The sequence below is a fragment of the Cebidichthys violaceus genome, unplaced genomic scaffold (assembly GCF_023349555.1).
Source record: "Cebidichthys violaceus isolate CVI_PGR_0920_01 unplaced genomic scaffold, fCebVio1.0.p SCAF_28, whole genome shotgun sequence".
Lineage (NCBI taxonomy): Eukaryota > Metazoa > Chordata > Actinopteri > Perciformes > Stichaeidae > Cebidichthys > Cebidichthys violaceus.
In genome coordinates this window covers 4767460-4792933 of record NW_027176461.1, presented here as the reverse complement: position 1 = coordinate 4792933, position 25474 = coordinate 4767460, and the positions used below count along the sequence as shown (strand labels likewise).

Here is a 25474-nt window from a genome sequence, read left to right as displayed (position 1 = left end):
CCACATGTTGTGTTGCATCCTTGTTGCTTAAAAAGGCAGCTTAAAGAATCAACCCGTTTCTTCCTCCGCGATAACCAGATGCCTAAAAGTGAAGACAGACGTCATATTATTAAACTTCTGCAATGATGGCATTTTTACCACAGCGGGGGGGGGGGGGGCGTACTGTTGCAGACTGCTGAGTCAGGGACAAATGCCCATTGACTTTAGAGAAAAAGCAAAAAAAGATTTCCAAAAGAAACAGTTTGATCACAACAACTTTCTTTTGAAGAGGATCGCACCAACCGAAGCAGGAAGGTCAGCCAGCATTCTTGTCCAAAAGTATTTAATCTTGTCGTCTTACAGGCTGGAATGTGGAGGATAGCCACGATTATGCAGACTGGGAAATCTTAAATCACCAACAGATATTTGCTTTTATTCTGCAGATTCATGCTTTCTTCTCCATCTCGCATTTGTTCCTGCTCTTCCCCCCCCCCCATCAAGCCTTGCCCTGATATTCTGTCATGTGTAAATCAAACATGTCACTGATCTTAAAAGGAGCAATATCAGACAGTCAGAGGATCAATATAGCAGTGTGACCCGGTGATACGCAATGCACAAGACCCAGAATAAACTGGAACTAGAGACTGCTATACTGAAAATATGGATTGCATTGACAATGCATGGGTTAAAAGACTTCAATAAAAAGGCCTAAATGCAGATCATGATAAAGGAGGGATGAATTAAATTATGAAATGAATACACAAGTCAAAACAAACAACAGAAAACAACCAGCATGGGGCTAAACTGCACCATCACGGAGGTCAGTGAAGAGTTATGAGCGAATAGAGGAATTTGTCACAAAATATGTAGGCAAATTATCAATAAACCACTGCACACAAACCAAAATCAAATACCTACTCGGAGCACGCTAAGATGACTCAAACCACACAATAAGATATGCATGGAAGAATCCAACTCCCCGCTTCAGCACTGCACAAAGCCCCACAAGAAAATAAACAGAAAATGGCCCATTCAAATGATTTGTTAAAAAAGGCACACTAAATCTAATTATAGTTAGTATGGGGAAAAACAGTGGTCGGCTCCTCTAGTGTCTTTGTTTAAAAGCTAAAAAAGAGACAATACATTACTATACAAAAAGGAACCTTTACACAAACATTTGATAAAACGTGTAATGTAATGTAAATAATCTACTTTTCTAGACTGGACACCGTCCCCTTCCCTAGTTGAAGACATGTTGGTGACTGGAATCCAGATTTATAAAACTAAAAACCAATGTAAAAACATCTCCTTTCTGCTTAAGCATGACTTTCTTCTTGGCTGAGGTGCCTAAGCAATCACTCCCAAGTTTTAGTCCCTCACCGAACATGAATCTAGCAGATAACACATTTTTCAACCATTATCTCACACGCCTTTGATTTAATGCCATGACCTAAAAAGAATACATCATGTTTCTACAATTCCACTCTTAAAATCAAAAGAAAAGAAAGAAGAGCCTACCAAATCAGTCACCAAACAAAGGCTGGCCTCAGCTGCTCCCTCAGGTGTGTCTGAGGGAAGGCCCAGGTGAACTCCCCCCTTTTATAGGCTCCCCCCCCCCCCCTCCGGGTTGCCTGGGTCCTAATGGTAGGCTGTCCGTCACCTGCCTTCCCACAGCAGCAAACAACTATGTACAGATATAGTAGCATAATGTCTACTTCAGAAGAGAATGTAGTCACTTTCCCTCCGTCTGTGTTGTTATCTGAGATGTGAGTGTGCAACACTGGTGAGCTAACGGCCGCTGCTCTGCACTGAGCTCCTATGGCAGTAACAGCTGATAACGCCGTTAAAACCGCTACCTCTGTCAGCACTTTCCCTGTAGTTAGCACTGTTAGCATTGTTAGCACTATTGGTTACGAGCCGCCGGCCACGTTGAGAAATGCTCCCAATCTCGTATTATGCACCTTCAAAGCTTACTTTGAGGTTCCCCTCCGCTCTGTGGACCTTTTTCTTTTTGCGTCTTTCAGCTCATTGTTTTGGTTTTTACGTTTTGGTTGACTCTCGCCGATTTTATCAGCATCGTTTCCAAAGGCAGCAGACAGCTGCTTATGGTGCAAAAGCTCCGATAACCCATTAAACCCTACCTGCCCAATGCCAACACAAACATGAAATGTAAAAATATGTCACTGTTGTGTTTAGCACAGAGTAAAGCCGATGAGACCCTCAGACCTTTTGATATCGGGATCATCTTCTAAGATTTCGGCATGGTCCAAGTTAGAAGGGATCAAATATAGTAGAAGCAGACATTTCATGTACATGTGGTCTCCTGCAGGACCTAAGACTGGGGAATGGCAGCGCTCAAGATAAGAATCACCCAGAGGACCACAGGTCAAAACATATGAAGAATGGTGTCCGTGATTAGTACGCTAAAGTATTTTTGGGGGATGTCAAGTAAAAATATAAACTCTTGATTGCAACAGCGTCGTCTTTTATTTTTAGAAAATGGACAGCTCTTGTAGTTCTTGAGAATACTAAACCGTCTTCTCTTCACATGCCCATCCACTGCTGGTCAGCACGTGTTAAGCACGTGTAAATAGCTCATTGGTTTGTGGGAATCAATCAAATCAGCGAAAGTTACTCCAAAAAATATGCTCAATTATGTTTAGCATGTAATCCAAGCTCACCACTACCTTACAATAACACAAACCTGCTTTTAAGTCCGAAGCTGTTCTCCGTCCTCGCGCTTATGTTTAATTGAGATGACATTGGAGCAAACAGCGGGACACGTTTGAGGTGGCAGGAAAAACACAGCAGGCTGCCACGGGACTGTATATCCTATATTCTGTTGGTTTAGGTTTGGTGGGAGAACAAATATTTAAGTCAGATTTAAAAAATGAATCTCGTGCGCCTCTTTTCTCTGGAGCATACATAAAGAGACGGCGACCACAACATCTCTCCCTTTCGCTCTCTCTCTCCCTCTCAGCCACAGCGCTCCAGCCTCACTAGACATCTCGAATGACTGCTGTCAGCATGGTCATTAAGTCTTTCAGTCTGGGTCTGTTTAAACAAGCTCCTCCGGCGGCCAGTAGCCACACAAAACCAATTCCCAGCCACGGGATGATGTGCTTCTCTCTGCCAACATTCATGCCTTGGTCCATTTAATGGGTGGTCAAACATACTTATTGTTAGGTAGAACAAACACTCAAAGACGTGTTTTTGTTAAGTTTCCTTGGCTGCTTGTGATGAAAGGGTATTAAAAAAAAAACCCAAAAAACTTCAACCACCTGTTTATGTTATCATCGAAGAAGAATTTAATCCGCTGTCAATGTGTGGCTTGCATTTCTTTTTTGTCGATTCACTGAAAATTCAAATCCTCATATCATTTCTGATTCAAATCTAAGAGTCTGCAGCCACACAAGCACCTCCGTGAGGCCACACTTGGGCACTTAGGCAATGCTAACAGGTAGCAGGTATAATGTTCGCCATGTTTAACATCTCAGTTCTTACTCCAACGGGCCAAAAAATGTCCAAATTTCCTGAAACAAACGGCCATTGTTCCAAAAATACACACTCTCCCTGCAACAAACAGAGACACATGACTAATTATTATGTAGAATGACGTCATCGGACCGACCCACCACCCTCCCTTTTAGACTCTTGGGTTGGTTTGGGTTTGGCATGAGGAGTGAGACTAGCTAGGTTTAAGGTATCAAGGCTACAGAAGGCAGGTCATGCCTTTGCCATGGTCGGGGGGGAAGAAACATTGCCATCGGTAAGGTTCAATGACATTTTTTTGCGCCATGTGCTTCTGCTCCTTTGTATTTTCACACAATGGGAATTTGTGTTGGTGTTAGCATGATAACCTTTGTCCATCAGCACAAACCAAAGTAAAGCTGAGGCTAATAGGGATGCCAGTAGTTTTGCAGGCATGTGGCCAAAAACCAAAGTATTGGACTAATGAAAATCCTGACCCGATGGTGGCAATCCATCCAATATTTGTCGTTGTCTTTCAATCTAAACCAAAGTGGTGGAGTGACCGACATCACCACCCCCTAGTGCCCCGCTGATACCACGGCTAAAGCAGTCCCACAAATTTGTTGTATATTTTCGATAGAGAACACACAGAATTTGCGTCGTCTTGTTGTTCGCTTACATTGTAACTCATCCACGTCTCGAGTCTAGACAGGGGACATACCTGTCTGTCTAAACGTAGCATGTCATCAGGCCAAGGACATAAATGTCATCTAATGACAAAACCGCCTGCTATTGCTGGACAGATTCTCTGAATATTTTCTATTCAGTGATCTGAGACATCTGTGTTTTTGTAGCAAGCCAGTAGTTCCGACCCAACAGGCTGGTGAAGAGGTTTTTTTTTTTTTTCTTTTCAAGGTACACTGGAGATCTACATTTGCCCATTCATTTAAATTTCTCCATAAACATTGAAAACCACTTTACCGTCAGTAGGACAGCCTAGTATGATCACAACTCTTTCAAAAACAACACTGGATACCGTCTCCCCGGGATGATTACCTTTACAGCCTGAAATGTGGCTTTGAGGATCGAGACGGCTTTCATTGCTCCCCGTCATATCGGCCTATTTTTTCCCCCAAGCACCCCTCCTCCCCGCACGCACACATTTATTTTCTTGACCAACGTGTTAAGCCAAAACCAGGGGCGACAAGGAGCACCCCTGAGTGTTTTTTTGTGTTCACTGCTGCCCTCCAAACCCACATGAACTTAAGGTGCGAGGACAGTCTTAAATGCCAAACTTACCTCAGGCGGATAGGGAAAAGAAATAGCTTTGACATGCTGTATTTCTACCGAGTGCTGTAAGAGCCATTGGCGCTCACCACCCCCGCCAGTAGCACTGAGGATACCACTGGAGTTCTTATAGCAAGATCCCGCATCAACTCCCCAAGGTAAATATTGTCTTACGTCTAGAATCAGGTTCTCTTATATCATACGGAGCGAAGTGACTTCCTTTGGGCACTGCTGGGATTGCTACTGGGGGACTGTCGTGTCAAAAAGTAGCAGCAGGCATGTGTTTGAAATGTTCAAAAGGTTGCGGTTTCCTTTTTTTCCGAGACTGAGCAGAGTGAAGTATAGCGTCTACACGGGCCTGGATCGTTGAGAACACTCAAAGACTCCTCAGGCTCTCTTTGAGACATTTTTACGAGGGTAAAGGGTTTAGAGTTTTGAGTGCAAAATCCATTATGACCGTTAATCACCTCATTCCTATCTAAATGGTTTTAAAACCAGAGCTTTTAAAGGAGGTCTTGTGTTACCATTCCTGTAAAACACTGGACATGTAAACCACCCACTGACCTTTTCCTTCGCAGGAGCTCAGATCTCAAGCGCTGATAGAGCGATGGCTTTGTGAAGGTGGGCATAGTCGCCACAAAAACAGCCTGTGCTCTACATTCACGCAGATCAGACAAGGGTTAGCAAGAACATTACATCGTTAACAAGAAGTGCCAACAGTGACAAGCCTCGCCGATATCTGGCTCCAATTGTGAGAACACAGCATCAACCAAAGTTAAAGAAGACAGACAGCCTGGCGTGCGCAACGTTTAGGACACGGGATAGGCATAATGAGCCTGGCATTGTTCTCAACGGCATGCTGCATTCTGGGAGAGCACTCGGACGGCAGTGCCAGTCCGTAAGAGAAGACAGCTCTGCAGTGCAATTTGTCTTAACCAACCAGGCGTGACGGAGCCCCGAGGGCCTGTGCGGGAGTTAAATGAGTTGGATCCTTGTGGCCTGACCAAAGAACAGGGTCAATGTCTCCGGCTTCCACAGTAGGGTTAGGTGTGATCACGAAACAGGTTGATGCGGCGACAGCTAGGCGATAACAAAGCCCACAACATAGTTTCCGCAATGCATAATCCAGCAAAGGCTTTCTTCACAGTCAGTCACTGGCAAGAAGGTCCACGTCATCGGATCGGGCTCAGCGATTTTTTTTTTTAGCTTCCCCCACGCTGGAGCAGGCTGCTGAATGAGATCTGTTTTCGGATCTAACGGACCCGAACGCGGACTTGTTGAACCGAGCGACGCGGGGGCCGGCTCTCTGGCTGCCAGCAGCAGCCGATGCGGTAGCACGCCCCCGTTGTCATTCGGCTCTCAAGGCTCCTCAAGTGTTGAGGCTCGAAAGTTAATGAGCTGAATCTCTGCCCCTGGCACAAAAAGCTAGCACTTCCTGCAGACTGAGAGGAGTCTCAGGTCGAGAGCAACCTTGTCTGTATGCAGAACAACAGCGATTGATGACTTGAAATGAGAAGATATGAGGACACACACACACACACATAAAAAATTAGCGGGAAAGCCCTTTCACTGTTAAATTGCAGGATGATGATGATGATGATGATGCTGCCGAGTTCTTCTTGCTCGACTAAACAAGAGTAGTTAACGTAATGTCTTCCTGATAAATTGCAGCATTGCTAATCGGGATGGATGACTGCAGGAGCGCTGCCACGGATGCTTGCAAGCTTCATTTTTGAGATGCCTGTTTATGTGCTTGTGGCCAGAACTGCATGAGAACTTTTCCATCTGTAAACAATCACACACTGCGCGCTATTGTTTGTTGGATGGATGATGAACCACACTACCATACAGACGGATCCTCCACACCAACGATGATTATATATTAATGGATATCGTCCATATTTTTCATACAAGTGAACAGTGAATAATGAGGCTGTTTGGGTCAAGTTTGTAATCTACCACTTGGAGTGAGAATGTTTCAACTATTGTTAATTACTTTTAGCTATCATCTATCGAAGTCATTTATGCATCACTTTTAGCTGTTTCAGCCATTTATTCACTAATTTTGTTTTTACAATTCATCTGCTTACATTTCAACTATTTAGTCAGCAGTTTCATTCATTTATCCAACACTTTCAGCTATTTCAACCAATTTCACTGCTTTTGGAACTACTTCAACCACTGATCCGTTACTTTTAGATGATTAAACTACTTACTTAGCTTTCTCTACTTCCAACTGTTTTTCGTTACTTTCAGTTAACTGTTTAGACTCTTTTCTCTCTTCTTAGATTACTAACTAGTTTTCCAGCACTCTCTGTGACAAAATGTTCGATTCAGGTGTTACAGCGAACTGAATGCGTCTATATTCTAGTCTTCACTTTTTCATAAGTTAAGCAACTCTACAAGCTACTCTGCTACTTTCCAAATACTGCAAAAGTACCACCCGGGGTATTGGTTAAGAATCATTGCCTTCATTTTCAGCTGAAGCTAAAGGTTAACAGGGGAGGCTAACCGTAGGATGTAGCGTATCATGAACAGCACCTGCTACATTTTGGTCTTAATTCAACTTACAAAACATTCAATACAGTCTTGAATGCATTTCTTTTTCCCCTAATGGAGAAAATTTGTTTTGTATTTCCCTCACACACTTCGTGCAAAGTATAAAAACAAAACCGTGTTTCAGCGTGGGCGCCATCACGTTTATGTAAGTACACATCGCTCTAGGTTGTGGAAAGAGCTACGTTTTGAGTGCAATAACCATAAACACGACGACACAAGTGAATTCAGTTCAATGCAACTTTAGTTTACCTATGAAGAGCAAAATAAATGCCACGTTTATATGGGTATAAAAAAAATAAAAACTGGGTCCTATAAATAAAGAAAATTGTCCTTTAAAGAAGTTTAGTTTGGTGATCACCTTAAGTCACTATGCACACTTAAAACTTAAGTCAATCATTCAATTGTTTATAACTTTATTCAAGGTTCCATTAAAGCCATTGTACAAAACAGAGTTGCAAATACAGTTTGTAGTCCCATTTTGCTAAATAAGAAAAACTCACAAAAAAAAAGGTAAAACAACAACATATCTTAACCCGTTTTGTTCAGCTGGTTTACATTTACCTCAGAGTTACTTTGGCGATACATTGTGTTCACAGCGCACATGCTGTGTTCCTGTTGTTGCCATATTCCGGAGCCCTGTAAGTGATTGTGGTGTTGTCGTTGGTAAGAATGTGATGTTCCTGAGCACACTGTACTGTTTGTCTTGGTGGCGGTCTGAGGCTGCTTAATAGTGGCGCTTTGGTTCTGGAAGAACGCGGAGCTTCTAGATTGATGAAATATCCCCGAGATCAAGCATCTGAGGGCCTTCAATTCATTACACGTGTCCTCAGCCTCCCCCGGTTCAACCCGGGGAGAGAAAAACCACACAAAAGCCCTCTTCTGTCTCCTGAGGGTGTTTGTTGTTGAGCGCGAGAGCTCCCAGCGACTCTCGGAAAAAGATAAATAATGTCGATAAGCGTTGATAAGAATTTAACCGAAGGGAATTCGGAGGAGTCTTACAGAGAGGCTTAGCGGCTCTTTGGTGTCGAGAAAGAGAAATCTGCTTCCCAGTCTCACATGTGGTCTTTAGAGAGTTCATTACTTTCAGGGGTTTATTGAGCCATTAGCTTGGGGAAAGGATGAATAGCCGCTGACGTGTCATTAGAAATTAGCTGCCATGAATTTTACCGAGAGGTGTTGTATGGTCATCAACCGGCAGTGTTATGCCAACCTGAGGAGGACCAACGGGGGCAAATTCCAGTCAAATGTAGCACATTAAACTGCCATCAGTGCACAAGAGGACACCGCATCTCCCTTGACCTTTTCCACCGCTGGTTTCAACAAATCTACTGATGTACACGGTCAGTGAGCAGCAGCTGTTATTTTGAATAGTTTTCAGTCTGCTTCGTGTCTTGTGTAGTGAAGTGTGAAGACAGAAAGAAAGAAGATCCGACTCCTAACCTGCCAAAAAGCCCCTTCTGTCAGAGGAATAAATTGGCTAACATGGAGTAGACGAGGAAGTGCTAGAAAATCTGTAGCCTCGTTAAAGGCAGGAATCAATTCCTGTCAACAAAAAGCCCTTCACCACACGACCACAAACCTGCTGTTCCTCTGTCACAGACGTTAATAAGCACTTCATAATTCAGCAACAGGCATGCGATCTGAAGTGACATGTTATTTTCTCCTTGCTCTTTTTTTCCTGGATTGCTATCAATGATTTTTTTTTTTTTTTTTTTTTTTTTTTTAGGAAATCACGTGAACTCAGTGATGAGGAACGTGGTGCGATGTGACGCGCATGTTATTTAAGGAAAGAACTTTCCATCCGATCCGTTCTCGCACCATACGTTAACTGGAAAACAAGCGTCTTTTTATTACACTATAAATGTGGTCGCTAACAATTGTAAATAATTACCATGATTCAATGTAGGCTACAGTCTGGCAGCACATACTCTCACCCCCCCCCCCCCCCCGGTCTCTGCAGTCTGCACTTAGCGCTGCTTCTGCCTCGCGTCGGCCCCAGACATCAATATACAGAGTGTAGCGTGAGCGGGTCAAGGGTTAGGAACTCAGTGGCGCGGGGGCCCCTTCTCTACCGAGATGCTTTTACAATCACGAGGCTGTGCGTGAGTGGCAGCAAGCAGTGGGTAGGCAAGCCCAAGGGCATGCGAGCGTGAGGTGCGATCACTGCGCGCTTGTGTCTCCCTCCGTCCTCCAGAGCCCCCGGCGCTGCGTGGTGTCGACATCAGAGAGAAGTCCAACAAATCCTCAGTTGGGTTCACAGACGAGCCGCTGACGCCTCGACTACTTTTTTGCGCTCTCTCCTACAAGAACTCTGGGCTTCGTACGGCTAACTTGTTGTGACACATCATGATCAAGTGTGAGCTGGGTTTTTTTTTTGGTTCCTTCATTTGGGTAAAAAAAAAAAAAAAAAACCTGAATTTTCCCTGCAGTGTTTCCATGAGTGATTAACATATATCCTCTCACAGCACTGCATGTGCTTCGGATAGAAGCGTCTGCCAAATAACTTGCTGTGTGTTAACTCACGTGCGTAGCGTTAACAAAATCACAGTTTTTTTTGTACAGACTATAGAATTATGCAGAGGCATGATTGCGCTCTGGTGCTAACGGACAACTCAAAACACAGATGCACGCAGATCTGCCCTGGTTGTTCCGCCAATAATCATCAGAGGCAGCATGCTGTTTTAAGGAATTAATACCAACATAGTGGTGAGAGTCATGGCGCGAGCAACGGCCCTTTGCGGAAAGCAACCTTCTCTCTCTTCGCAAGTGCCCAAGCCACAAGCATCCCCGAGTTACATAACAGTCCTTCTGTGTAGGCGTGGAACTTCCATGTGTCTTTTCGACTCACGGTCACAGACAGCCGCACAGATGGACACTAAAATGAGGGTCCAATATCCTGATAGGATTCTCCAAGGCAGAATCTTCATAGGGCCGATAGAAGGGAGACTTGAGCTGTGTAAGTGCGTTTCCAGGTTTTGAAATGAAGAAAACGCTCTGGAGGGAACGAGGTCCGGTGGTCTGCCAGACGCATGCCGCTTATGTCTACGGTCAATAGATTATTCAGGCAGACCTACAGTCCATCTACCTGACGAGTTAAACTACAAAACCCAAAGTTATACTATAGCGATGATGGTTTTGGAGAAAGGACAGAATGAGAGATCCAGTCAAACAAATTATTCAAACGTTTCATTGTAGACATTTGCAGTAGATGATCATCCTAAAGTGGTCTTCTAAATGTTTAAAACATAGGATTCACTAAATCGTAATTTGAAAAAGCTGAATGAATTAGGAATGAAAACTTCCCTTCATCGGTGCATGATTGGTGTGACGCGGCAAAAACATGTGCTTGCCTGACGTTTAAAGTGCACGGCGGTCTTCAGAACCAGGCAGAGAAGCCATGCTTCTCCTTCTCCACCCATACGCTGTCAATCACCTTCCCATACTGGAACACAGAGAAGTCCTCGTTATGACTTGAGGCAATTTACTCTCTGACCTTCGCTCTACTCGCGTGCACGCTCCTCCCCCGTGTGCTCACCTGGTCGTCGGAGACCTGCTCCAGGTAAAGGTGGGTGGCATTGACTACTTGCATGCGGGTGTAGCCGTAGTCCGTGCTGCGGAAAGCGCTCCACCCTTTGGGGTTTGGGTTGAAGTTGTCGGTCTTCTCTCTGCAGCCCTGCAGATGGACACCAAACAGCGGTTGGAGTGAATCTGTTAGCGATGAGCCGCATGCATTTCTCCAGCTCTGTCCACGCAGGGCCTACACCCCCCCCCCCCGTGTGACCGCTTCACCGCACAGACCTCACTGCTGCGGCCGAGCCTTCGGCGCGAGTCCGGCCGCATTTTGATATACGCCGATGACTAATCCCTCTGCGGCTGGGTGACGAAGCACGCACCGCTCACCACATCAGAACCCACTTAACCAGAGGAACAGCTGCTACCAAACTCATGTGGGAGACCAACTGTTGCACAGAAAGGACTGCGAACAATACATAACATTGTTTTTGTATATGCCGCTGTCAATTTATGCATTGATCTGTTTGGGGGGGGGGGGGGGGGGGGATGTAAACAGTGCTGCAGTGATGTGAAGGTACTTACAGCAGAGCCTGTGATGATGTGTACAGGAGCTTTCGGGTTCACATAAGGCCGCTCTTTGCTTCCATTGAACACCTAAAGAGAAAAACACACGTCTGTTTCGCTGATCCAAAAACAAAAGGCTGTGGATGGAAGCGTGTGGCGAGTTAAGAATGCAGGTGCTGACCTTGTCACCGTAGACAGGCCAAAGCCTCTCGTACGTGTGCTCATGTGCCCACAACTCCACATCCACTCCTGTGGAAATTTTTTTTGATAGTCAGCAAAAAAAAAAAATGACACATTTCGCCGTGTGGTCTGACGTTTCTCAGATCCTCTGCCCATTTCATTTTGAGATGTCTCAGCAATCTTAACAAACTAAAACGTTCAACGTTCCACCACCATAAGTTCAATAATTAAACGCAACAAACAAAAGCCTGGGAAATATAATACAGGAAAAACATTTAGCGACTGGGCTGTTGGGATATCAGCCAGACCAAAAGGCCTGCTTTTTTCATAAAGGATGTTTGGATTGCTCTGCTCTCTGCAACTGTTGGGACATTAGTCTGTCTGAGCTTAGAAATCTGTAATCTTAAACACCCATTAGCAGCACACAGCTGGTTGTCAAATAGAGACCATACCGTAGCGGTAAAATAGATCCTCTAGCCCCGGAGCTGGCGGTTGGGTGTCATTCCGTCCCAGTCGGACCTGAGATATAACAGAGAGGAAAGATGTCAGCGTGAAACTGGCATTAGCTCGTGAAACACTACCTGCCACCTGAAACACTACCTGACAGAGCCCCGCCACGCATGTGCCAGCCTCAGTGTAAACCGTGCCAAGTGTGGAGGGAAGTAAGTCTAAGCGGAAAGTATTTAGTCCAAATTACAGTGATTATGACAGCATTCCGTGGATTGGCTCACGGGCTGCGATGTGGACGACTGGCCATCCTGCAACACTTGCGACACGTCTGCTACCGGGGGCTAATTCAAGGGTAATTCAAGTTTTGGGCAATTCAGCAGAAAACAAAGCCTACAAATAACTTTTAAAATAAAACCTTTACCGACACAGATGTGCCGCTCACTAAAGAACACACTGCAAAATAAACTATGTGAGCTTCGTAGGCAGTCAAAAATGTTTACGGTGATGATATAATATATTTTGGTACATAGTCGTAATACCAAAACATTTTTTTTGTTATGTTTTGGTCATGAAATGTCTGCCGTCAGGAATGCAGCTCAGGGAATTTCCACACTTGAGACCAAGCAGCAGCTTCCTGCTTTACGCAGCTTCTCTTCACTTCCTGTTTCTTATAAATCAAAAAAAAAAACGACCCGTCGGTAAGAGTTTACCCGATCATCTTTACACCGATACTCTTTATGGTCGTGTGAAGGAATCAGTAGTTTTGGTTACAATAGACATGAGGATTCTGTGGTTCACACACACATAGGAGTCAAACCGAGTGCAGTCGTCCTGGTCGTCATCGGAGCAGTACATGGGTCTGTGTCCCATGGTGATGATCCACGGACGCACTGCTCGGTTCTCTGGCCTGGTGGCCTCCTAGAGTCGGGAGAAGGAAGTGGTGAAAACATGCACACATTGGGACAGGAAGACAATGTTGCGTTGGAAAGTGGAATCAGTAGATTTATATCCATAATGGAAAAAGAGAGGCGGAGAGCAAGTGTGGGAAACAAAGGAGAACACGTGTAACTGGTGTGCTCACTAACCTCGAGGTCTTTCGTCAGCCACTCGTACTGCTTGAAGATCAGCTCCTGGCCGAATTCGAGATAGAAATAAACCTCAGTGGAGAGGGAGATGATGTGCGCTGACCCCAGGTTCCAGCTGCGGACACACATCGTTAAAATGATACACAGTACGGCCCGGTAGAGAACGCATGCTGAAAGTCAGCGGATAAGCGAGAACAGGCCTCGCTTTAAACGGCAGATAAGTGTGAAAAGTACTCTCAAATCCGGGCAATGTTTCGTCTCTGACATTTTGCTGCTGAATGCGCTGCCAGATCCACTTTAGGGAATAAACCTCCTCGCTGTAATATGAGTGCTTACGTGTTCATCCTGCCGGGGGTTAATGGAAAAGCATGTGTTCTGTACATGTGTGCTGCATGTTATGAACCGAAACCGTTTCCAGTAGCAGTTGTGGGATTTCAGATTGCCTCCCCTTGTTGCTAACCGGCTCTCATCCAGCAGTGCCTGTCTGCGCCTATGGACTGATCAGTGGGGCAGCTGGCCTGTGGTCTAGCAAAGGTATTATCTTACTGTCTGAGAGAAGGAGGTCTGTAGTGGACTATGAGTCACCGAGATGTATAGCTCCTTTGTATAGTGCCCATGTCCCTGAGATAGGAGAGCGCTCCGAAAGCTGCCAATTCCTCTGGGCTGCCTCTTACAGCTCATTAATGCTCACTGAAATACAGTAGGAGGTTCGGTAAACCTTCCCGTCGTACTTCACATGTCGGAAAAGAAATGATTTCTCTTTCCGAGCTCTGTCCCCGCAGCCGGCCTTCGCTTTCATCTACTGACCCAAACTGCTGGTTAAGCACGTTAACTAAAGCAACGACTGACCTTGTCAAATATTGTGTTATTCCATAAAGCCTTCATATTCTGCTCTCTCTTACCTGTACCACAGGCTTTCAGTCTGGCCTGGCATGCTGAAGCGATTCCTGTAGTTGGAGAAGTTACTGCAAACAAAGAAGGTAAGAGAAAAGTTAGACGGACCGATCAAACAATCGGTTCTTTGACGAAGTAAAAAAACAGCACCGACACACAGACTCTTCTCTCTTACTTTGTGGCGCAAACAGAATTTTTAGCTTCGATATGAAACAGAATTAACCAGCGTTTCTTGAAGTAAACTGCCCAGTTTCGGTGCAGTTCTTCTGTTTCGAGTCACTTTTCTGCATTCATTTGAACCTCGTAGAGAACTCCGGGTGGTGAGTCGTCGGATAAAGATGACCATCGGGCTGTGGTGGTGACATCTGCTTCAAACTTCAGCTATTCTGAGAAACCGTACAATTTTCTGTCGCCAACATATCAGTGGCTGCCTATCCAAATTAAAGGCTGTAGAAAAACGTGGACGTAGATTCTGTGACCTCACCCAATAGGTTTCTGATAGGAGCTTTTCAAGCTTAGGATCGTGGGCAGATAATCAAACTCGGGGGGCGACGTGGGGTGGGGTGGAGCCGAGAGACATCACGGCTGAGCTCACTACACTTGTCAATCAAGGGAAAAAAAAAAAAGGCCGCTAAATATACATCTCTAAAAACCTCTTTAAGGACCAGAATAATTTTAGATCCAGCGGCCATTAGAGGACTCACAGCTTAACTTGGGCACCACAGCGGTTTCAGCACTGACATGTGGTAGTTCCTACTTGATGCAGACGCAATAAGGTACTTTCAAGGTTATCTTTCACTCATTTCTAGACTCTTTGCACGGCACCAGACGACAAAATCATCAAGAAATACTCAAAAAAAGATCCAAGAGTGCACAATCACGCACACTAAACCAGCGCTCTCCCAAGTATTACAATGGGAGCACCGTGCAAAAAGAGAAAAAAAAAAAAACTCTTTCATGGAAAGCTCTCCTTCATGCCAATCCGCCAGTCTCTCTTCACGGTTTTTAATTTCAGCATGAAAGCAGGAGCCAATCTTCTCAATGGGCCATTAACTAAGCGAGGTGAGGTGAGAATGATTGTTTTCTTACCTTACATAAGGGAGGGGAAAAAAAAAAAAAAGTGGAGTGTTCTGGACTTCTTAATGTAGGGTTAGGGGAAACTAGAAACCAGCGGGGGGGGGGGGGGGGGTCAGAGATCAAAGGCTAGGGGACAGGGACACAAAAGGAGGATCATAAGAGACCTTTATGAATATGAATACGTGTGGTAATCCAGTTTGTGAGCTGTGATCTCTCAGGTGTCTCTCACACCATCACAACCCCAAATCAAGTTGCTACAACTTCACTTTTAACTGTCGATTACTTTGAAAGTGTTTGAAACGAGCATCATTACATTTACAACAATGCAATCGACTAAAAGGTAGAGTATATTCTAACCCGACACACACAAAGCCATGATAGCTAAAACCTAATAGCTAAAAAAAAAAAGAAATCATCTGACGCTCTCAGTCACGGTATTGAACCAATAGTGGGTTCATACTCCCACCTTGTGGCTAGGAGGTGTACCGGCAACAGTGTGCGGCGATCTGGGAAAACAGTTAGTGGAAATAAACAATACATTTTGTATAAATAACACACACACACACACACACACACACACACACACACACACACACACACACACACACACACACACACACACACACACACTCTGTGTCTAGGCACGCCCTGAGGGAAAGGTTTAGCCTGTAGAAGTAAAGTCTACTGCAGGCTTTAAAGTCTCCCGTTTTGCGGCCGAGACGTGGAAAAATCGGGTACAAACATGATAAACTGATATTAGTTTCATTGCTCTGCACGACGGCAGTCCAACGTATCACGCGAGTCCTCATCTGTAACAAGAAGCACGCTCACTCCCATGTGGGTTTGCTTTTCCATTAAAACAAGATTGAGATAAACATCTGGCGGCTGCCAAGGCCAATGAGAACAAGTTGACTCTTAAACTGACCCAACAAGACCCCCCCCACCTCAAATATACCCTTTCATCATCTGATGAGCTTAATCCAGGCCGTTACAGAAATGAAAGGAACCAGTTGAAGTCTTGAGGAAGGGAAATCACTGACTCCCATCGCAGGACAGCGACGGTCATTTCCCCGATGAAGCGTTATTGTGCTCGGTGAACAAAGACTAGTCTTGATTGGGGCCTTAGCATCCTCTGTGGATCCACTGCTCTCATCCTGCTGGAATGCTGACTGAAAACTTTTGTGGTCAGCGATGTTTCGAATGCCTTCTACCCATTAGGTTTTGAGGTTGGAAAGAGAGATGAACAGAGAAGTAGCACGAGAGGAAGAAAAAAAAAAAAAAAAGGCAGAGGCCAGCTGCTGGGAATATTTGGATTCTTAACAACGCCACAGAGCAAAACACACTTTCACGTATAGGAGAGGGAGAGACGGGAGCTGGATTTCTGGTTGTGTAATGCAGCGATATCAGGATGCGGAGCCAAGAAAAAGAGACTACTGTTAGCAGCTCCTTAATAAAGACCAGGCAGTAGTCACATTTCACATGGCAAGGGCCAGGCGAGGACCGTCTCAGTACAGCAGCGGCAAGTAAATATTATGGTGCAAGATCAGGCAGCTCTAAACGTTTCAAAATGCATAAACACACACGGCGGACTCCGGCAGATGTGCTGGGAATTTCGGGATACATTATCTGCTAATCCTCGGGATGAAAAGTATCTGTGGCTTCTGAAAGTTTTGCTCTCTCTCTCTCTCTCTCTACATTTTTACACATCTTTAATCATCTTGTATCATCTCCAAAACAACATTGAACTGAACTTGAAAATGTCTCCCGGATAAATTATAGACAATACTTTTTTGTTCCCCATTAGGTTGAAAATGTAAATCGACCTGAGCGATTATTTTTGCGGGGCATAATAAAAAATGCTAAAGGAGCAAAGTCGCAATAAAACAAATATGTCAGAATATCAATGTACAACAAGGCTGTTACAATTTGTTTACGGCTACAACAAATGATTATTTTTATTACCAATAAATCTGGAGATCAGATCAACCTCAACCAATTAAACGGTCCATCTATACAATGTCATGAAATAGTGAAAAATGTCCACCAAAACACAAAATAGAAAGATATTCAATTCACTATCATTTAAGACAAAGTTCCACCCTGGTGCACGGTTTATTGTAATGTATTGGATCACTGTATTGTAAAAAGCATCACATTCTCACATTTGAGAAGCTGGAACCAGCAGATGTTTAGGATGTTTTTTTTTAATTTAAATTGTCCAATCAATAAATCGGCTAATTGTTTCAGCTCTTTCTGGATTGTTCTCTCCTCGCTGTCATTAAGTGTCTTTAAATGTCTCTGGGACCTGAAAAGCAGACAGCGAGCTGACGGTCTGCAGTCAGATAAAGGTTCGTTTGGGAGATCTTCGCCTTGTTGACACGTCGGTGGTTCCTGACGCCTCTCCAGCCTTTAAAGACCAAAATAGCTCCCATCTGTTCAAACTGTACAGTGAGGAGTTTCCAGCAGACCAAAGTGTGTTCTTTATAGTGGAAAATCTGCGGCACACCAGAAAGGCTGTTTTTCAGGGGTTCACCCCCCCCCCCCCCCCCCCCCCCCCCACACACACACACACACACACACACACACACACGCGCGTACATACACAGCATTTACAGTAGCCAGTTCTGAATGCAATTTGTCATGAGGTGTCTGGCAAGCTTCTCTCACCAACATGGATGTACTGCTAGTTTTGCCCAAAAACCCATTAATCATACTTTTGCCCCAAAGCAGAATGTGGCATAAAAATGTAAACAAAAAGGAAAACATTAGCGAACCGAAGACAGGAGAGTCACACAGCTTCCAAGTTGTCTCACTGACTATGCATGTTACTGTTAAAAGGTCCACTGTGTACAACTTTAGGGACATCTATTAGCAGAAATAATTATTATGTTTTCATTAGAGCATAAATCAGCTGAATCTGAGAATTGCTGTGTTTTCCTGAGCCCTTTATTTTCTCATAGGGAGCGTGTCGTCTTCAGAGTCCGCCATGTTTCTATCGTAGCCCAGAACAAAACCTGAAGGCCGCCGTAGTCCTACCAACACCCTCGTGAATCTGCAGTAAAGTGAGCCACAGAGCGCAAAAGCTGCGGCACCACTAGCCGTGACTTCCTAAAGCTGTGTCGTTATCGTAAAGGACGGCCTCTTGAGCGAGGCGAACGGCGTTACCGCGGTTTTTGCGGTTGCCGGCTCACGTTACTGCAGTCTTGGAACGGGAGAGGTGAGGAGGAGGAGGAGGAGGAGGAGGAGGAGGAGGAGGAGGAGGAGGAGGAGGAGGAGGGCTTCAATAGGCTGCAAACCACACCACTAGATGAATCCAACACACTGGCCCTTGAGGAAACAATTCACTAAACATGAGTTCCCATAATACATATATAGACATTTTGAGATTAGCTTCCACCTACTATGTAGATTCGTGGTTGCCTGGACAGGTCATGTAGGGAACGTAGGCGGCTATGGACTGAATCTGCCTCATGAACTCATCTCCGATCCTGGCATTGTCCTGAAACGGTGACATTCAGCTGTTAAACAGGACGCCAAAGATTTTCCTGTTTGACAACAATGTCCATTTCAGATTACTTTGATTTGCACTACTTTCCAGACAGCTGCAGGAATGTACAGCCTGTGGGAACAGAAGCTGTAGGAACAGAAGGTTATGGGGACAGCGCACGTGGGCGGGGCCATAGAGTGTGGCTCTGCTAGTTAGCTAGGTAGCTAGGTAGCTCGTCCTTCTCTGGATGGAGCATCTTCGATACGCTCACGCTGGCAATGCAGCTTTTAAAAAAACACATTGCGGTCGATGGCTGCGATGATGGCTGTCACCTGCCACAAACATTCATGACCTTTCAGACTTCTCTCTCTCTCTTTCTCTCCGTTCCTCTATTTATAATATCAGTGAAGCCGCAGGATTTACCAGCTAATAAACACAGCTTGGAAGAATTATGGTTATTAATGTGTGCAGTAGTCTGTTGATTGCATTTAAAACATTTTTCCCTATTTTAAAAGAAAAATGCATGAATAATGCAAGAACTCATTTTCGAAAAATTATATAGGTTTCCAAGATAAGGTTGTGCTAAATATCACAGATGACAGTTGGGAGGTTTTCAGATGAGCAAATATGTTATTGAGACTTAAGATCCTGGCTTTTGAATGACGCTTATTTTATTTAAGAAATACTTGGGCGACATGACCCTGACTCTCGTCTTTCACCGCAGGCTTAAGGCATTTCAGAGTAATGCTAATCATAAGCTGCGTGTCTCAACCACAGCGGAGGGCCTTCATATCCACTTATAATAAACAGTGGTGAGTCTTGAGACGGGGGGGGGGGGGGGCGGGGGGTTAGCGGAGAAAAGGTAAAGTGGCTTATCTCGTCTGTCGTTGTGGAATTAGAGGAATAGAAGAGCGGCTTTAAGAATATATACGCTATCGATGAAAGACATTTTACTTTTACCGGGCACAATTGTGATCAAAGTTTATGATATTGAAAGGACAAGAAGGGTGAAATACCTCATGCATATCGTAGGCAAAGTCACCTGTAAAACATAAACAAATCAATGAATGAAAGAGTGTTGTAAGACGATTACTCTCCCCCAGTAACAACAATAGCTACATATATCTGTGCACTGTGCCAAAATGAGATTCCATCTTTATCATACCATAATGCATTTAAAGGAATAGTTCAACATTTAAGGAAATACGCTTAATAGCTTCCTTGCAGAGAGTTCCACTCTCATGTATGTACGCTAAATATGAAGCTAGTTCAATTAGCTTAGCATTCAGAATGGAAACAGCTAGCCTGGTTCTGTCCGGAGGTAAATGAATCTGCGAACCAGAACCCTTAAAGCTCATTATTTAACACATTATGTTGTGTTTGTCGAATCTGAAATGGATAAAAGACATTTTGTGGTTTATCTAATCAGTTGGTGACCTTTAGAGATGGTGGTGGGCAGTTTGTTTTTCTTCACGCTAAATTAAGCTAATCAGCCGTTGGCTCTAACTTTATATTTCGTGTGCAGCCGTGACGGTGGTATCGATTTTCTCGTCTAACGTTTCCCAAAAATGTCAAGCTGGACCTTGAATATTACAACTAGTGGACTATGGTCAGCCTCAAACAGAAGTCTGATTACGCTTTACGAGGCAATCAAAGAGTTATATTCTCTGTAAACTTGTAAAGCGGCTGTAAAACAGTGTTGAACGGGACGTTTCATTTGAAAAGCCAACAGAAATGCTGACGTTCTTTCATTATCTTTTATTATCCAAGCTAGAACGCCGGAGATTCAGTCCGATGTTTAGATCAAACTAATTTTGGCACAACCCAGACCCATTATCTGTTTAGATTCTGCTCCCCTCGAGTGATGGAGCGAGCAAGTGACCCGGCATCCAATCAATATTAACATAATAATACATATATTTGATTTGCGTTAGCGTAATCTGTCGCAAGCTGTGCCAGGTATCTGTGGATTACTGACGCCTGAGACAACAGCTGATAAAACAATGCCTCCCTGCTGCTTTAACAGTGCACAGTGCTGCAGTGTTGTTTATCGGCGCAGAGCTTACCGATGTGCAGGACGACATCGTACATGCCGAGCTGCGTCTCCTTTTGCAGTCGAGCCAGAGACTGAGGGTTCTCATTGCCCAGGTCACCGTACAGAGCGAATCTGGGACTGAAGCCGGTGCTGTCGTTCAGAGCGGTGAAGGAGAACACATCGCTCCAACCCTCATCGCTCCCACAGTGGTAGACTGAAATTACACCGGTGGAGGAAAAACCTTCTATAACATGAGTTATGTTGTGAGAGAAAGTGAGGAATATCAAAGCTCCGCCCACCATAAGTAGCGGCAGGTTTGAGGTCTGTGAGAGTGACCCTGTGGATGTACAGCTTTCTCTTCTCCTCGCCCGAGTCCACAAACAGCGTGGCGTCCCCTTTGCCGCTCATCTCAAAGAGCCGACCCCCCAGAAGACCGTACTCCACCCGGCTCTCTGTCTCATTGAAGGTGGTCCAGGTCACCACCATGGAACCTGGCGCTCCTGTGAAGAAAAGCCCAACTGTTGGAATCGTGACGCAGAGTGATCCGACGGGACAACTGGATTCACTTACCCGATGCATCTACAAAAGCCAAGAGGTGCTTATGAAAAACCTGACTTTGCACAACAGTTGCGCTTCTGATCTTGCCGCTGGCGCGATATGTAACCATCAGAGGCATTCATTTCATCAAGACATCAACGCGTTTAATGACTACCACGTTTCACCTTCATGAGGAATGAACGAAAGAACACGCATGCTGCATGGACTCTGTGTGAACCAAGGGCAACATCAGCTACTATACATGTACGGCAGCTAAGGCAATTACCTGGAGCCTTTAACCTACATGACTTACATTGAGTGCGCAGGTAGAGCAACAGGGCACTTCAGCAGGATATGCAGCTGTCGCATTAAATAAACCCATAGGCCTTCAGCCTTTACATTGACTGTATTGCATGAGACATATAGACTTTCAAGATCACTGAAAGTGAACTTCAGTGAACTTGCTGCAGAGCTGCAGAACAGTAACAAAAACGTCCAGCTGCCCAAATGTACCGGCGCATTCAGTCATTATATTATTGAGTGATTTGTAAAAAACATCTGTAAATCTGCAATTCATTTGACTTGGATACCGGTTTTGTGCTGCTAAGCGGAAAAATGGATTCCCTAAATGAAAACACACACACAAGGTTGAGGATAACAGTTCAAACACTTACCTGGATAAGAGAGGTGCGCTTGCTCAGGCTGGGTCCAAATGGGAGGAACGCCGAGCACCAACAGGGGCGCGAGGCTTAGCAAGGCACAGGCAGTACGAACGGACAGCATTTTAACTAACGCTGGCCTGCGGGAACAACAACCTGATGAAAGAAGCAACACACACACACACACACACACACACACACACACACACACACACACACCCAGGAAATAAAACACTCTTGTGACTGTAATCACATGATGTTAAAAGCTGTTTTACAAAGTCATCATACCTGACCTCAGCTCCAGTTCACACTCACACTCACACACAGGCCATGTTTCGGTCTCTGATGATGACGACGATGATGATGATGATGATGATGGATGACCTCTGCATCAGTCAACCCGAATGATGAGATTGCAGAACTGCAACAGCAGAGTCAGCGCAAACAGCTTAGAAAGAGCTGATGTTTTTCATTGTGCATTCAGGGTAGTGAGCTCAAGTACAGCGGAGATTATCTCACAAGCCACAGCTCGACTTCGATCAATAAAGTGCAAAAGGCAAACCGCTCCTCTGCCTCACTGATCGGGGTGAAGGCACTGCCGGAGTCATGGCCGACGAAAAGATGCTCGTTTGAGCCAAAACACTGACATTTAGCACCGTTCATATCTCAATAGTCGCTAGAGGGTGCACACTGCACAGACCGCATAATGAATAGGGTGCTTTATTCTCTCATACAGAGCGGTATTAGTAGTTGAAATCGGATGTTAACTAGTTGGCAGTAGCCTAAAAGAATCAAAGGGAAGGTTTAACTATATTGTCTTTGCATAGGAATGGAAAACAAGGTGAGTGACGTTCACGTTACAGCGTTCAGGGTACATTGTTTCACGTGTTGTAACGCAGTTGTATTTTTGCTGTGAAGGTTCATAGACCACTGGTTGCTTTTCTATTGAACGTTACCTAACTTAATGTTAAATGTTAGCACGCGAGTACACCCTTCAGTGTCGGTAAGTACAGCGCTATACGTAAAACGTTACGCGCAATAAAACGCCTTTTTTATTTTGTCTATGAACTACACGTAGAGTTTAAATATACTGAATGCGTCTCAAACACAGCCTGACCCGAATAAGTAAGCCTCACGCTGAATGTTAAATTGCTAACTTTAAACACTCACAACACAAGTCTGCTGTTGGCTCGTGAGCAGTTCCTGACTACGTCATTGCACAGAAGTACACCGTGCCCAAGTGGCTTGTGGGAAATTGTGTTTTGATACGTTTTAGCCTGGAAAGCTGGAGGATGAAAACTGTCTTTAAAACTAAAGACAAAAAAAAAAAAGCAATGTAATTGCTGTGAATAATGGTTTAGAGACATAAACCATATTGTGATTATCTTATTAGGTTGGCTTGACCACAAAGTCTGTGTGTGCTTGTAGATATTTAATTAAGTCTAAAAATGTATTAAAACTGACTAAGGCGTATTGTTCTGTAGATATAATGGACTCCAACAGTGAGGATGGAGAGTACCAAAATCTTGAACATGACTTACAACAGGATGCAGCCCAGTACAGAGTGACCTATCCTCGCGGGAGAGACACAAATGATGTGAGCTGGAAGACGCATTATAATACACAGATGTATTTATGTACGCTGGACCTCTTTTTGCTGCTTATCATTGTGTTATTTGTCACCATCATATGCAGACGGATTACAATAAAAATGAGGATTTCAACATGAAGAGGTAGGTCATTGCATTTACAGCAAGTGCCATAATGTGGGTTGGTTTTCAAATGAACGTTTGAACATTTCACCTTGCCCAGGTATCCAGTAAGTCGCTCTGGCAACAACCCAGGTAGAGTGAAGCGGGTGGTGTCCTGTAAGAGGAAGACCCATCATCTGACGGTGACTCGAAGGAAGCAGCTCGGGATTGGGAAACTGTACGATGCTGCAAACAAGGAGAATGAGATGAAGAGCACGCAGGACGCGCAACAGGAGGCATTTGACATGGACCCTTGGGAGTTCCCACTAAAAGTCAATGACAACCCAGAGACTGGGCAAACTGGTTCTGAACAAGCCGACTACTGTTCACTCACTGAGGTCAGAAACACTACCACAGCTCAGACTATATTTCTGTTTCTTGTGTTGTGTTTTTTTTTTGTTTTTTTTATGAATAACTGATAATCTGAACCAAACAATGTGTCTCAGCTGACAATGGATCATAGCACAATGAACGATGTGCTCTTTGGAAGACATCTGAGACTGAAAGTGTCTCAAACATTGTGGCAGAGAAATGTTGGAGAGCTGTTGACCTACTTTCTGAGGTACGTTCGGTGCACTCTGTTTCAGAAATGTGACGCACAGTATTTTTCGCTAGAATTTCAAAAGCACTTCACTGTTTTTGTACAGAATACAAGACATCGGTGTGTTTGTTGACTTTCTCCCGCTGATTAGCAAAAGGTGAGCGATTTGAAATTTGCAAACGTCTGAGCAGGCACTGTCGACAAGCGGAGAAAGTGTTAATATCATTAACTTTTCTCTGCAGCATTGATGGGGACTCTCCCAGGGTCACCATTGGCTGTTGTGTTGACCTCTTTCCTTTAGTTAAGAAGGTCCTCACCAATCCATATGAAGAGTGAGTATTCCTCCTGAAGTGTAGTGTTTCGTTTTTGCAGTGCAGTTGAATTGAAATGCATTGTGCGCATAGAGGAACAGACAGTATGTGGAAGGATACTTACAAAAAAATACTAATAAACGAGTATTGCCTTTTATTCTCACAGGTATCTTATAGTTGGTTTGAAGTGGATACATTCAGTTTTGAAAAACTGGTGGGAGGACCTAAAAACAAGTGGCTATAGTGGATCAACTAAACTTCCGATGGATAAGTAAGTGTTGTCGTATGAGCTGTGTGATACTTCAGACAGATATATTCTGCATACATTTAGTTGAAGTTGTCCAAATATGAATGCATACAGCATGGCTTAATACTTGGTAGTATTTGGCCCAATGTGTAGATCACACAGCCATTGTGCTAAAGTGTTTTTTCAACTTTGTTACAGAAATTTCCAGGCCTTTAATCAGCAGTTAGCGGAGTTATGGCATCAGGAACCTTTACTAAAATCTGTTCCCGGACCTGCTGGAGACATGGCAAAGGTCAGTGCTGCATGTATGAATACAATCATTACCACCGCCATTGTTGTTTTTTTCATGTTCTCATTCTTCTCCCTATAGGTCATTGACTCCTTCCTGTCTCAACTTACCTGACAGCAACAAGGAGCCAGATAACGGGTCTTTCTCTGGTGGCAGCTTCCCAAAAGTGTATTGAATCTTTAGTGAAATCCTTAGATTGGAGCTGCTGTTGTTTCCACAGATGAGTGGGATTTAGATTGTACTGTACCTGTCCTGAGGGGATATCTGTAGATCATCATGTATTTTTTTTGGGGGGGGGGGCTGGCAGATGAACTTGAACAGTTGAAATACTGAGAACGTGCAATATAAATGTAATCGTGTGGTAACTCTGACTTTGATTGTCTTTTCATTTAACTATTTACTAGGATGTTGTAATTATGACCATAAAGAAGAGTTTTGTCATTGTGCACTTTCAGTTGTAGCCCATAAACTTAGATTAATGTGTGGCTATTATCTTTGACCGCACCACTGGTGATGAATAAAGTTTGTATTTCCATCGTTAAAGTTTGCGGTTGGTAT

At 44.3% G+C, this 25474-nt stretch overlaps 2 protein-coding genes across 3 annotated transcripts; one reads left to right on the top strand and one right to left on the bottom strand.

Annotated features, from left to right (window-relative positions):
- Positions 1-7685: 7685 nt before the first annotated feature.
- Positions 7686-23008, bottom strand: acp7 (acid phosphatase 7, tartrate resistant (putative)). Of its 2 annotated transcripts, none has more exons than XM_068721580.1 (15): positions 22948-23008; positions 22066-22198; positions 21793-21933; positions 20881-21081; positions 20613-20795; positions 19563-19588; positions 18461-18558; positions 13991-14053; positions 13089-13203; positions 12808-12921; positions 12006-12072; positions 11555-11622; positions 11392-11463; positions 10832-10969; positions 7686-10738 (listed from the first exon to the last, which is right to left on the bottom strand). In XM_068721580.1, exons 3-15 carry the CDS (start codon positions 21899-21901, stop codon positions 10673-10675), a joined length of 1320 nt encoding a protein of 439 aa, XP_068577681.1. In that variant the 5' UTR covers positions 21902-21933; positions 22066-22198; positions 22948-23008; the 3' UTR covers positions 7686-10672. The 2 variants fall into 2 exon arrangements, with proteins under 2 accessions (XP_068577681.1, XP_068577682.1); XM_068721581.1 differs by having other exon boundaries at positions 22093-22198.
- On the top strand, positions 22394-25459 carry LOC137880290 (KATNB1-like protein 1). Its single transcript, XM_068721582.1, has 10 exons — positions 22394-22618; positions 23262-23374; positions 23473-23510; positions 23590-23866; positions 23975-24090; positions 24176-24226; positions 24312-24401; positions 24547-24651; positions 24826-24919; positions 24998-25459. Exons 2-10 carry the CDS (start codon positions 23267-23269, stop codon positions 25028-25030), a joined length of 912 nt encoding a protein of 303 aa, XP_068577683.1. The 5' UTR covers positions 22394-22618; positions 23262-23266; the 3' UTR covers positions 25031-25459.
- Positions 25460-25474: the final 15 nt, after the last annotated feature.

What these genes read in the sequence shown, in the direction of transcription:
- acp7 (XM_068721580.1), bottom strand. Translation starts at nt 21,901, where the DNA reads ATGCTGTCCGTTCGTACTGCCTGTGCCTTGCTAAGCCTCGCGCCCCTG. An exon ending in CAAACCTGCCGCTACTTATG is followed by an intron (nt 20,796 to 20,880) that starts GTGGGCGGAGCT and finishes GTGTAATTTCAG; the next exon opens with TCTACCACTGTGGGAGCGAT. An exon ending in GGCAACCACGAATCTACATA is followed by an intron (nt 14,054 to 18,460) that starts GTAGGTGGAAGC and finishes CTTTGTTTGCAG; the next exon opens with TAACTTCTCCAACTACAGGA.
- LOC137880290 (XM_068721582.1), top strand. Translation starts at nt 23,267, where the DNA reads ATGGACTCCAACAGTGAGGATGGAGAGTACCAAAATCTTGAACATGAC. An exon ending in CTGTTGACCTACTTTCTGAG is followed by an intron (nt 24,091 to 24,175) that starts GTACGTTCGGTG and finishes GTTTTTGTACAG; the next exon opens with AATACAAGACATCGGTGTGT. An exon ending in ACTAAACTTCCGATGGATAA is followed by an intron (nt 24,652 to 24,825) that starts GTAAGTGTTGTC and finishes ACTTTGTTACAG; the next exon opens with AAATTTCCAGGCCTTTAATC.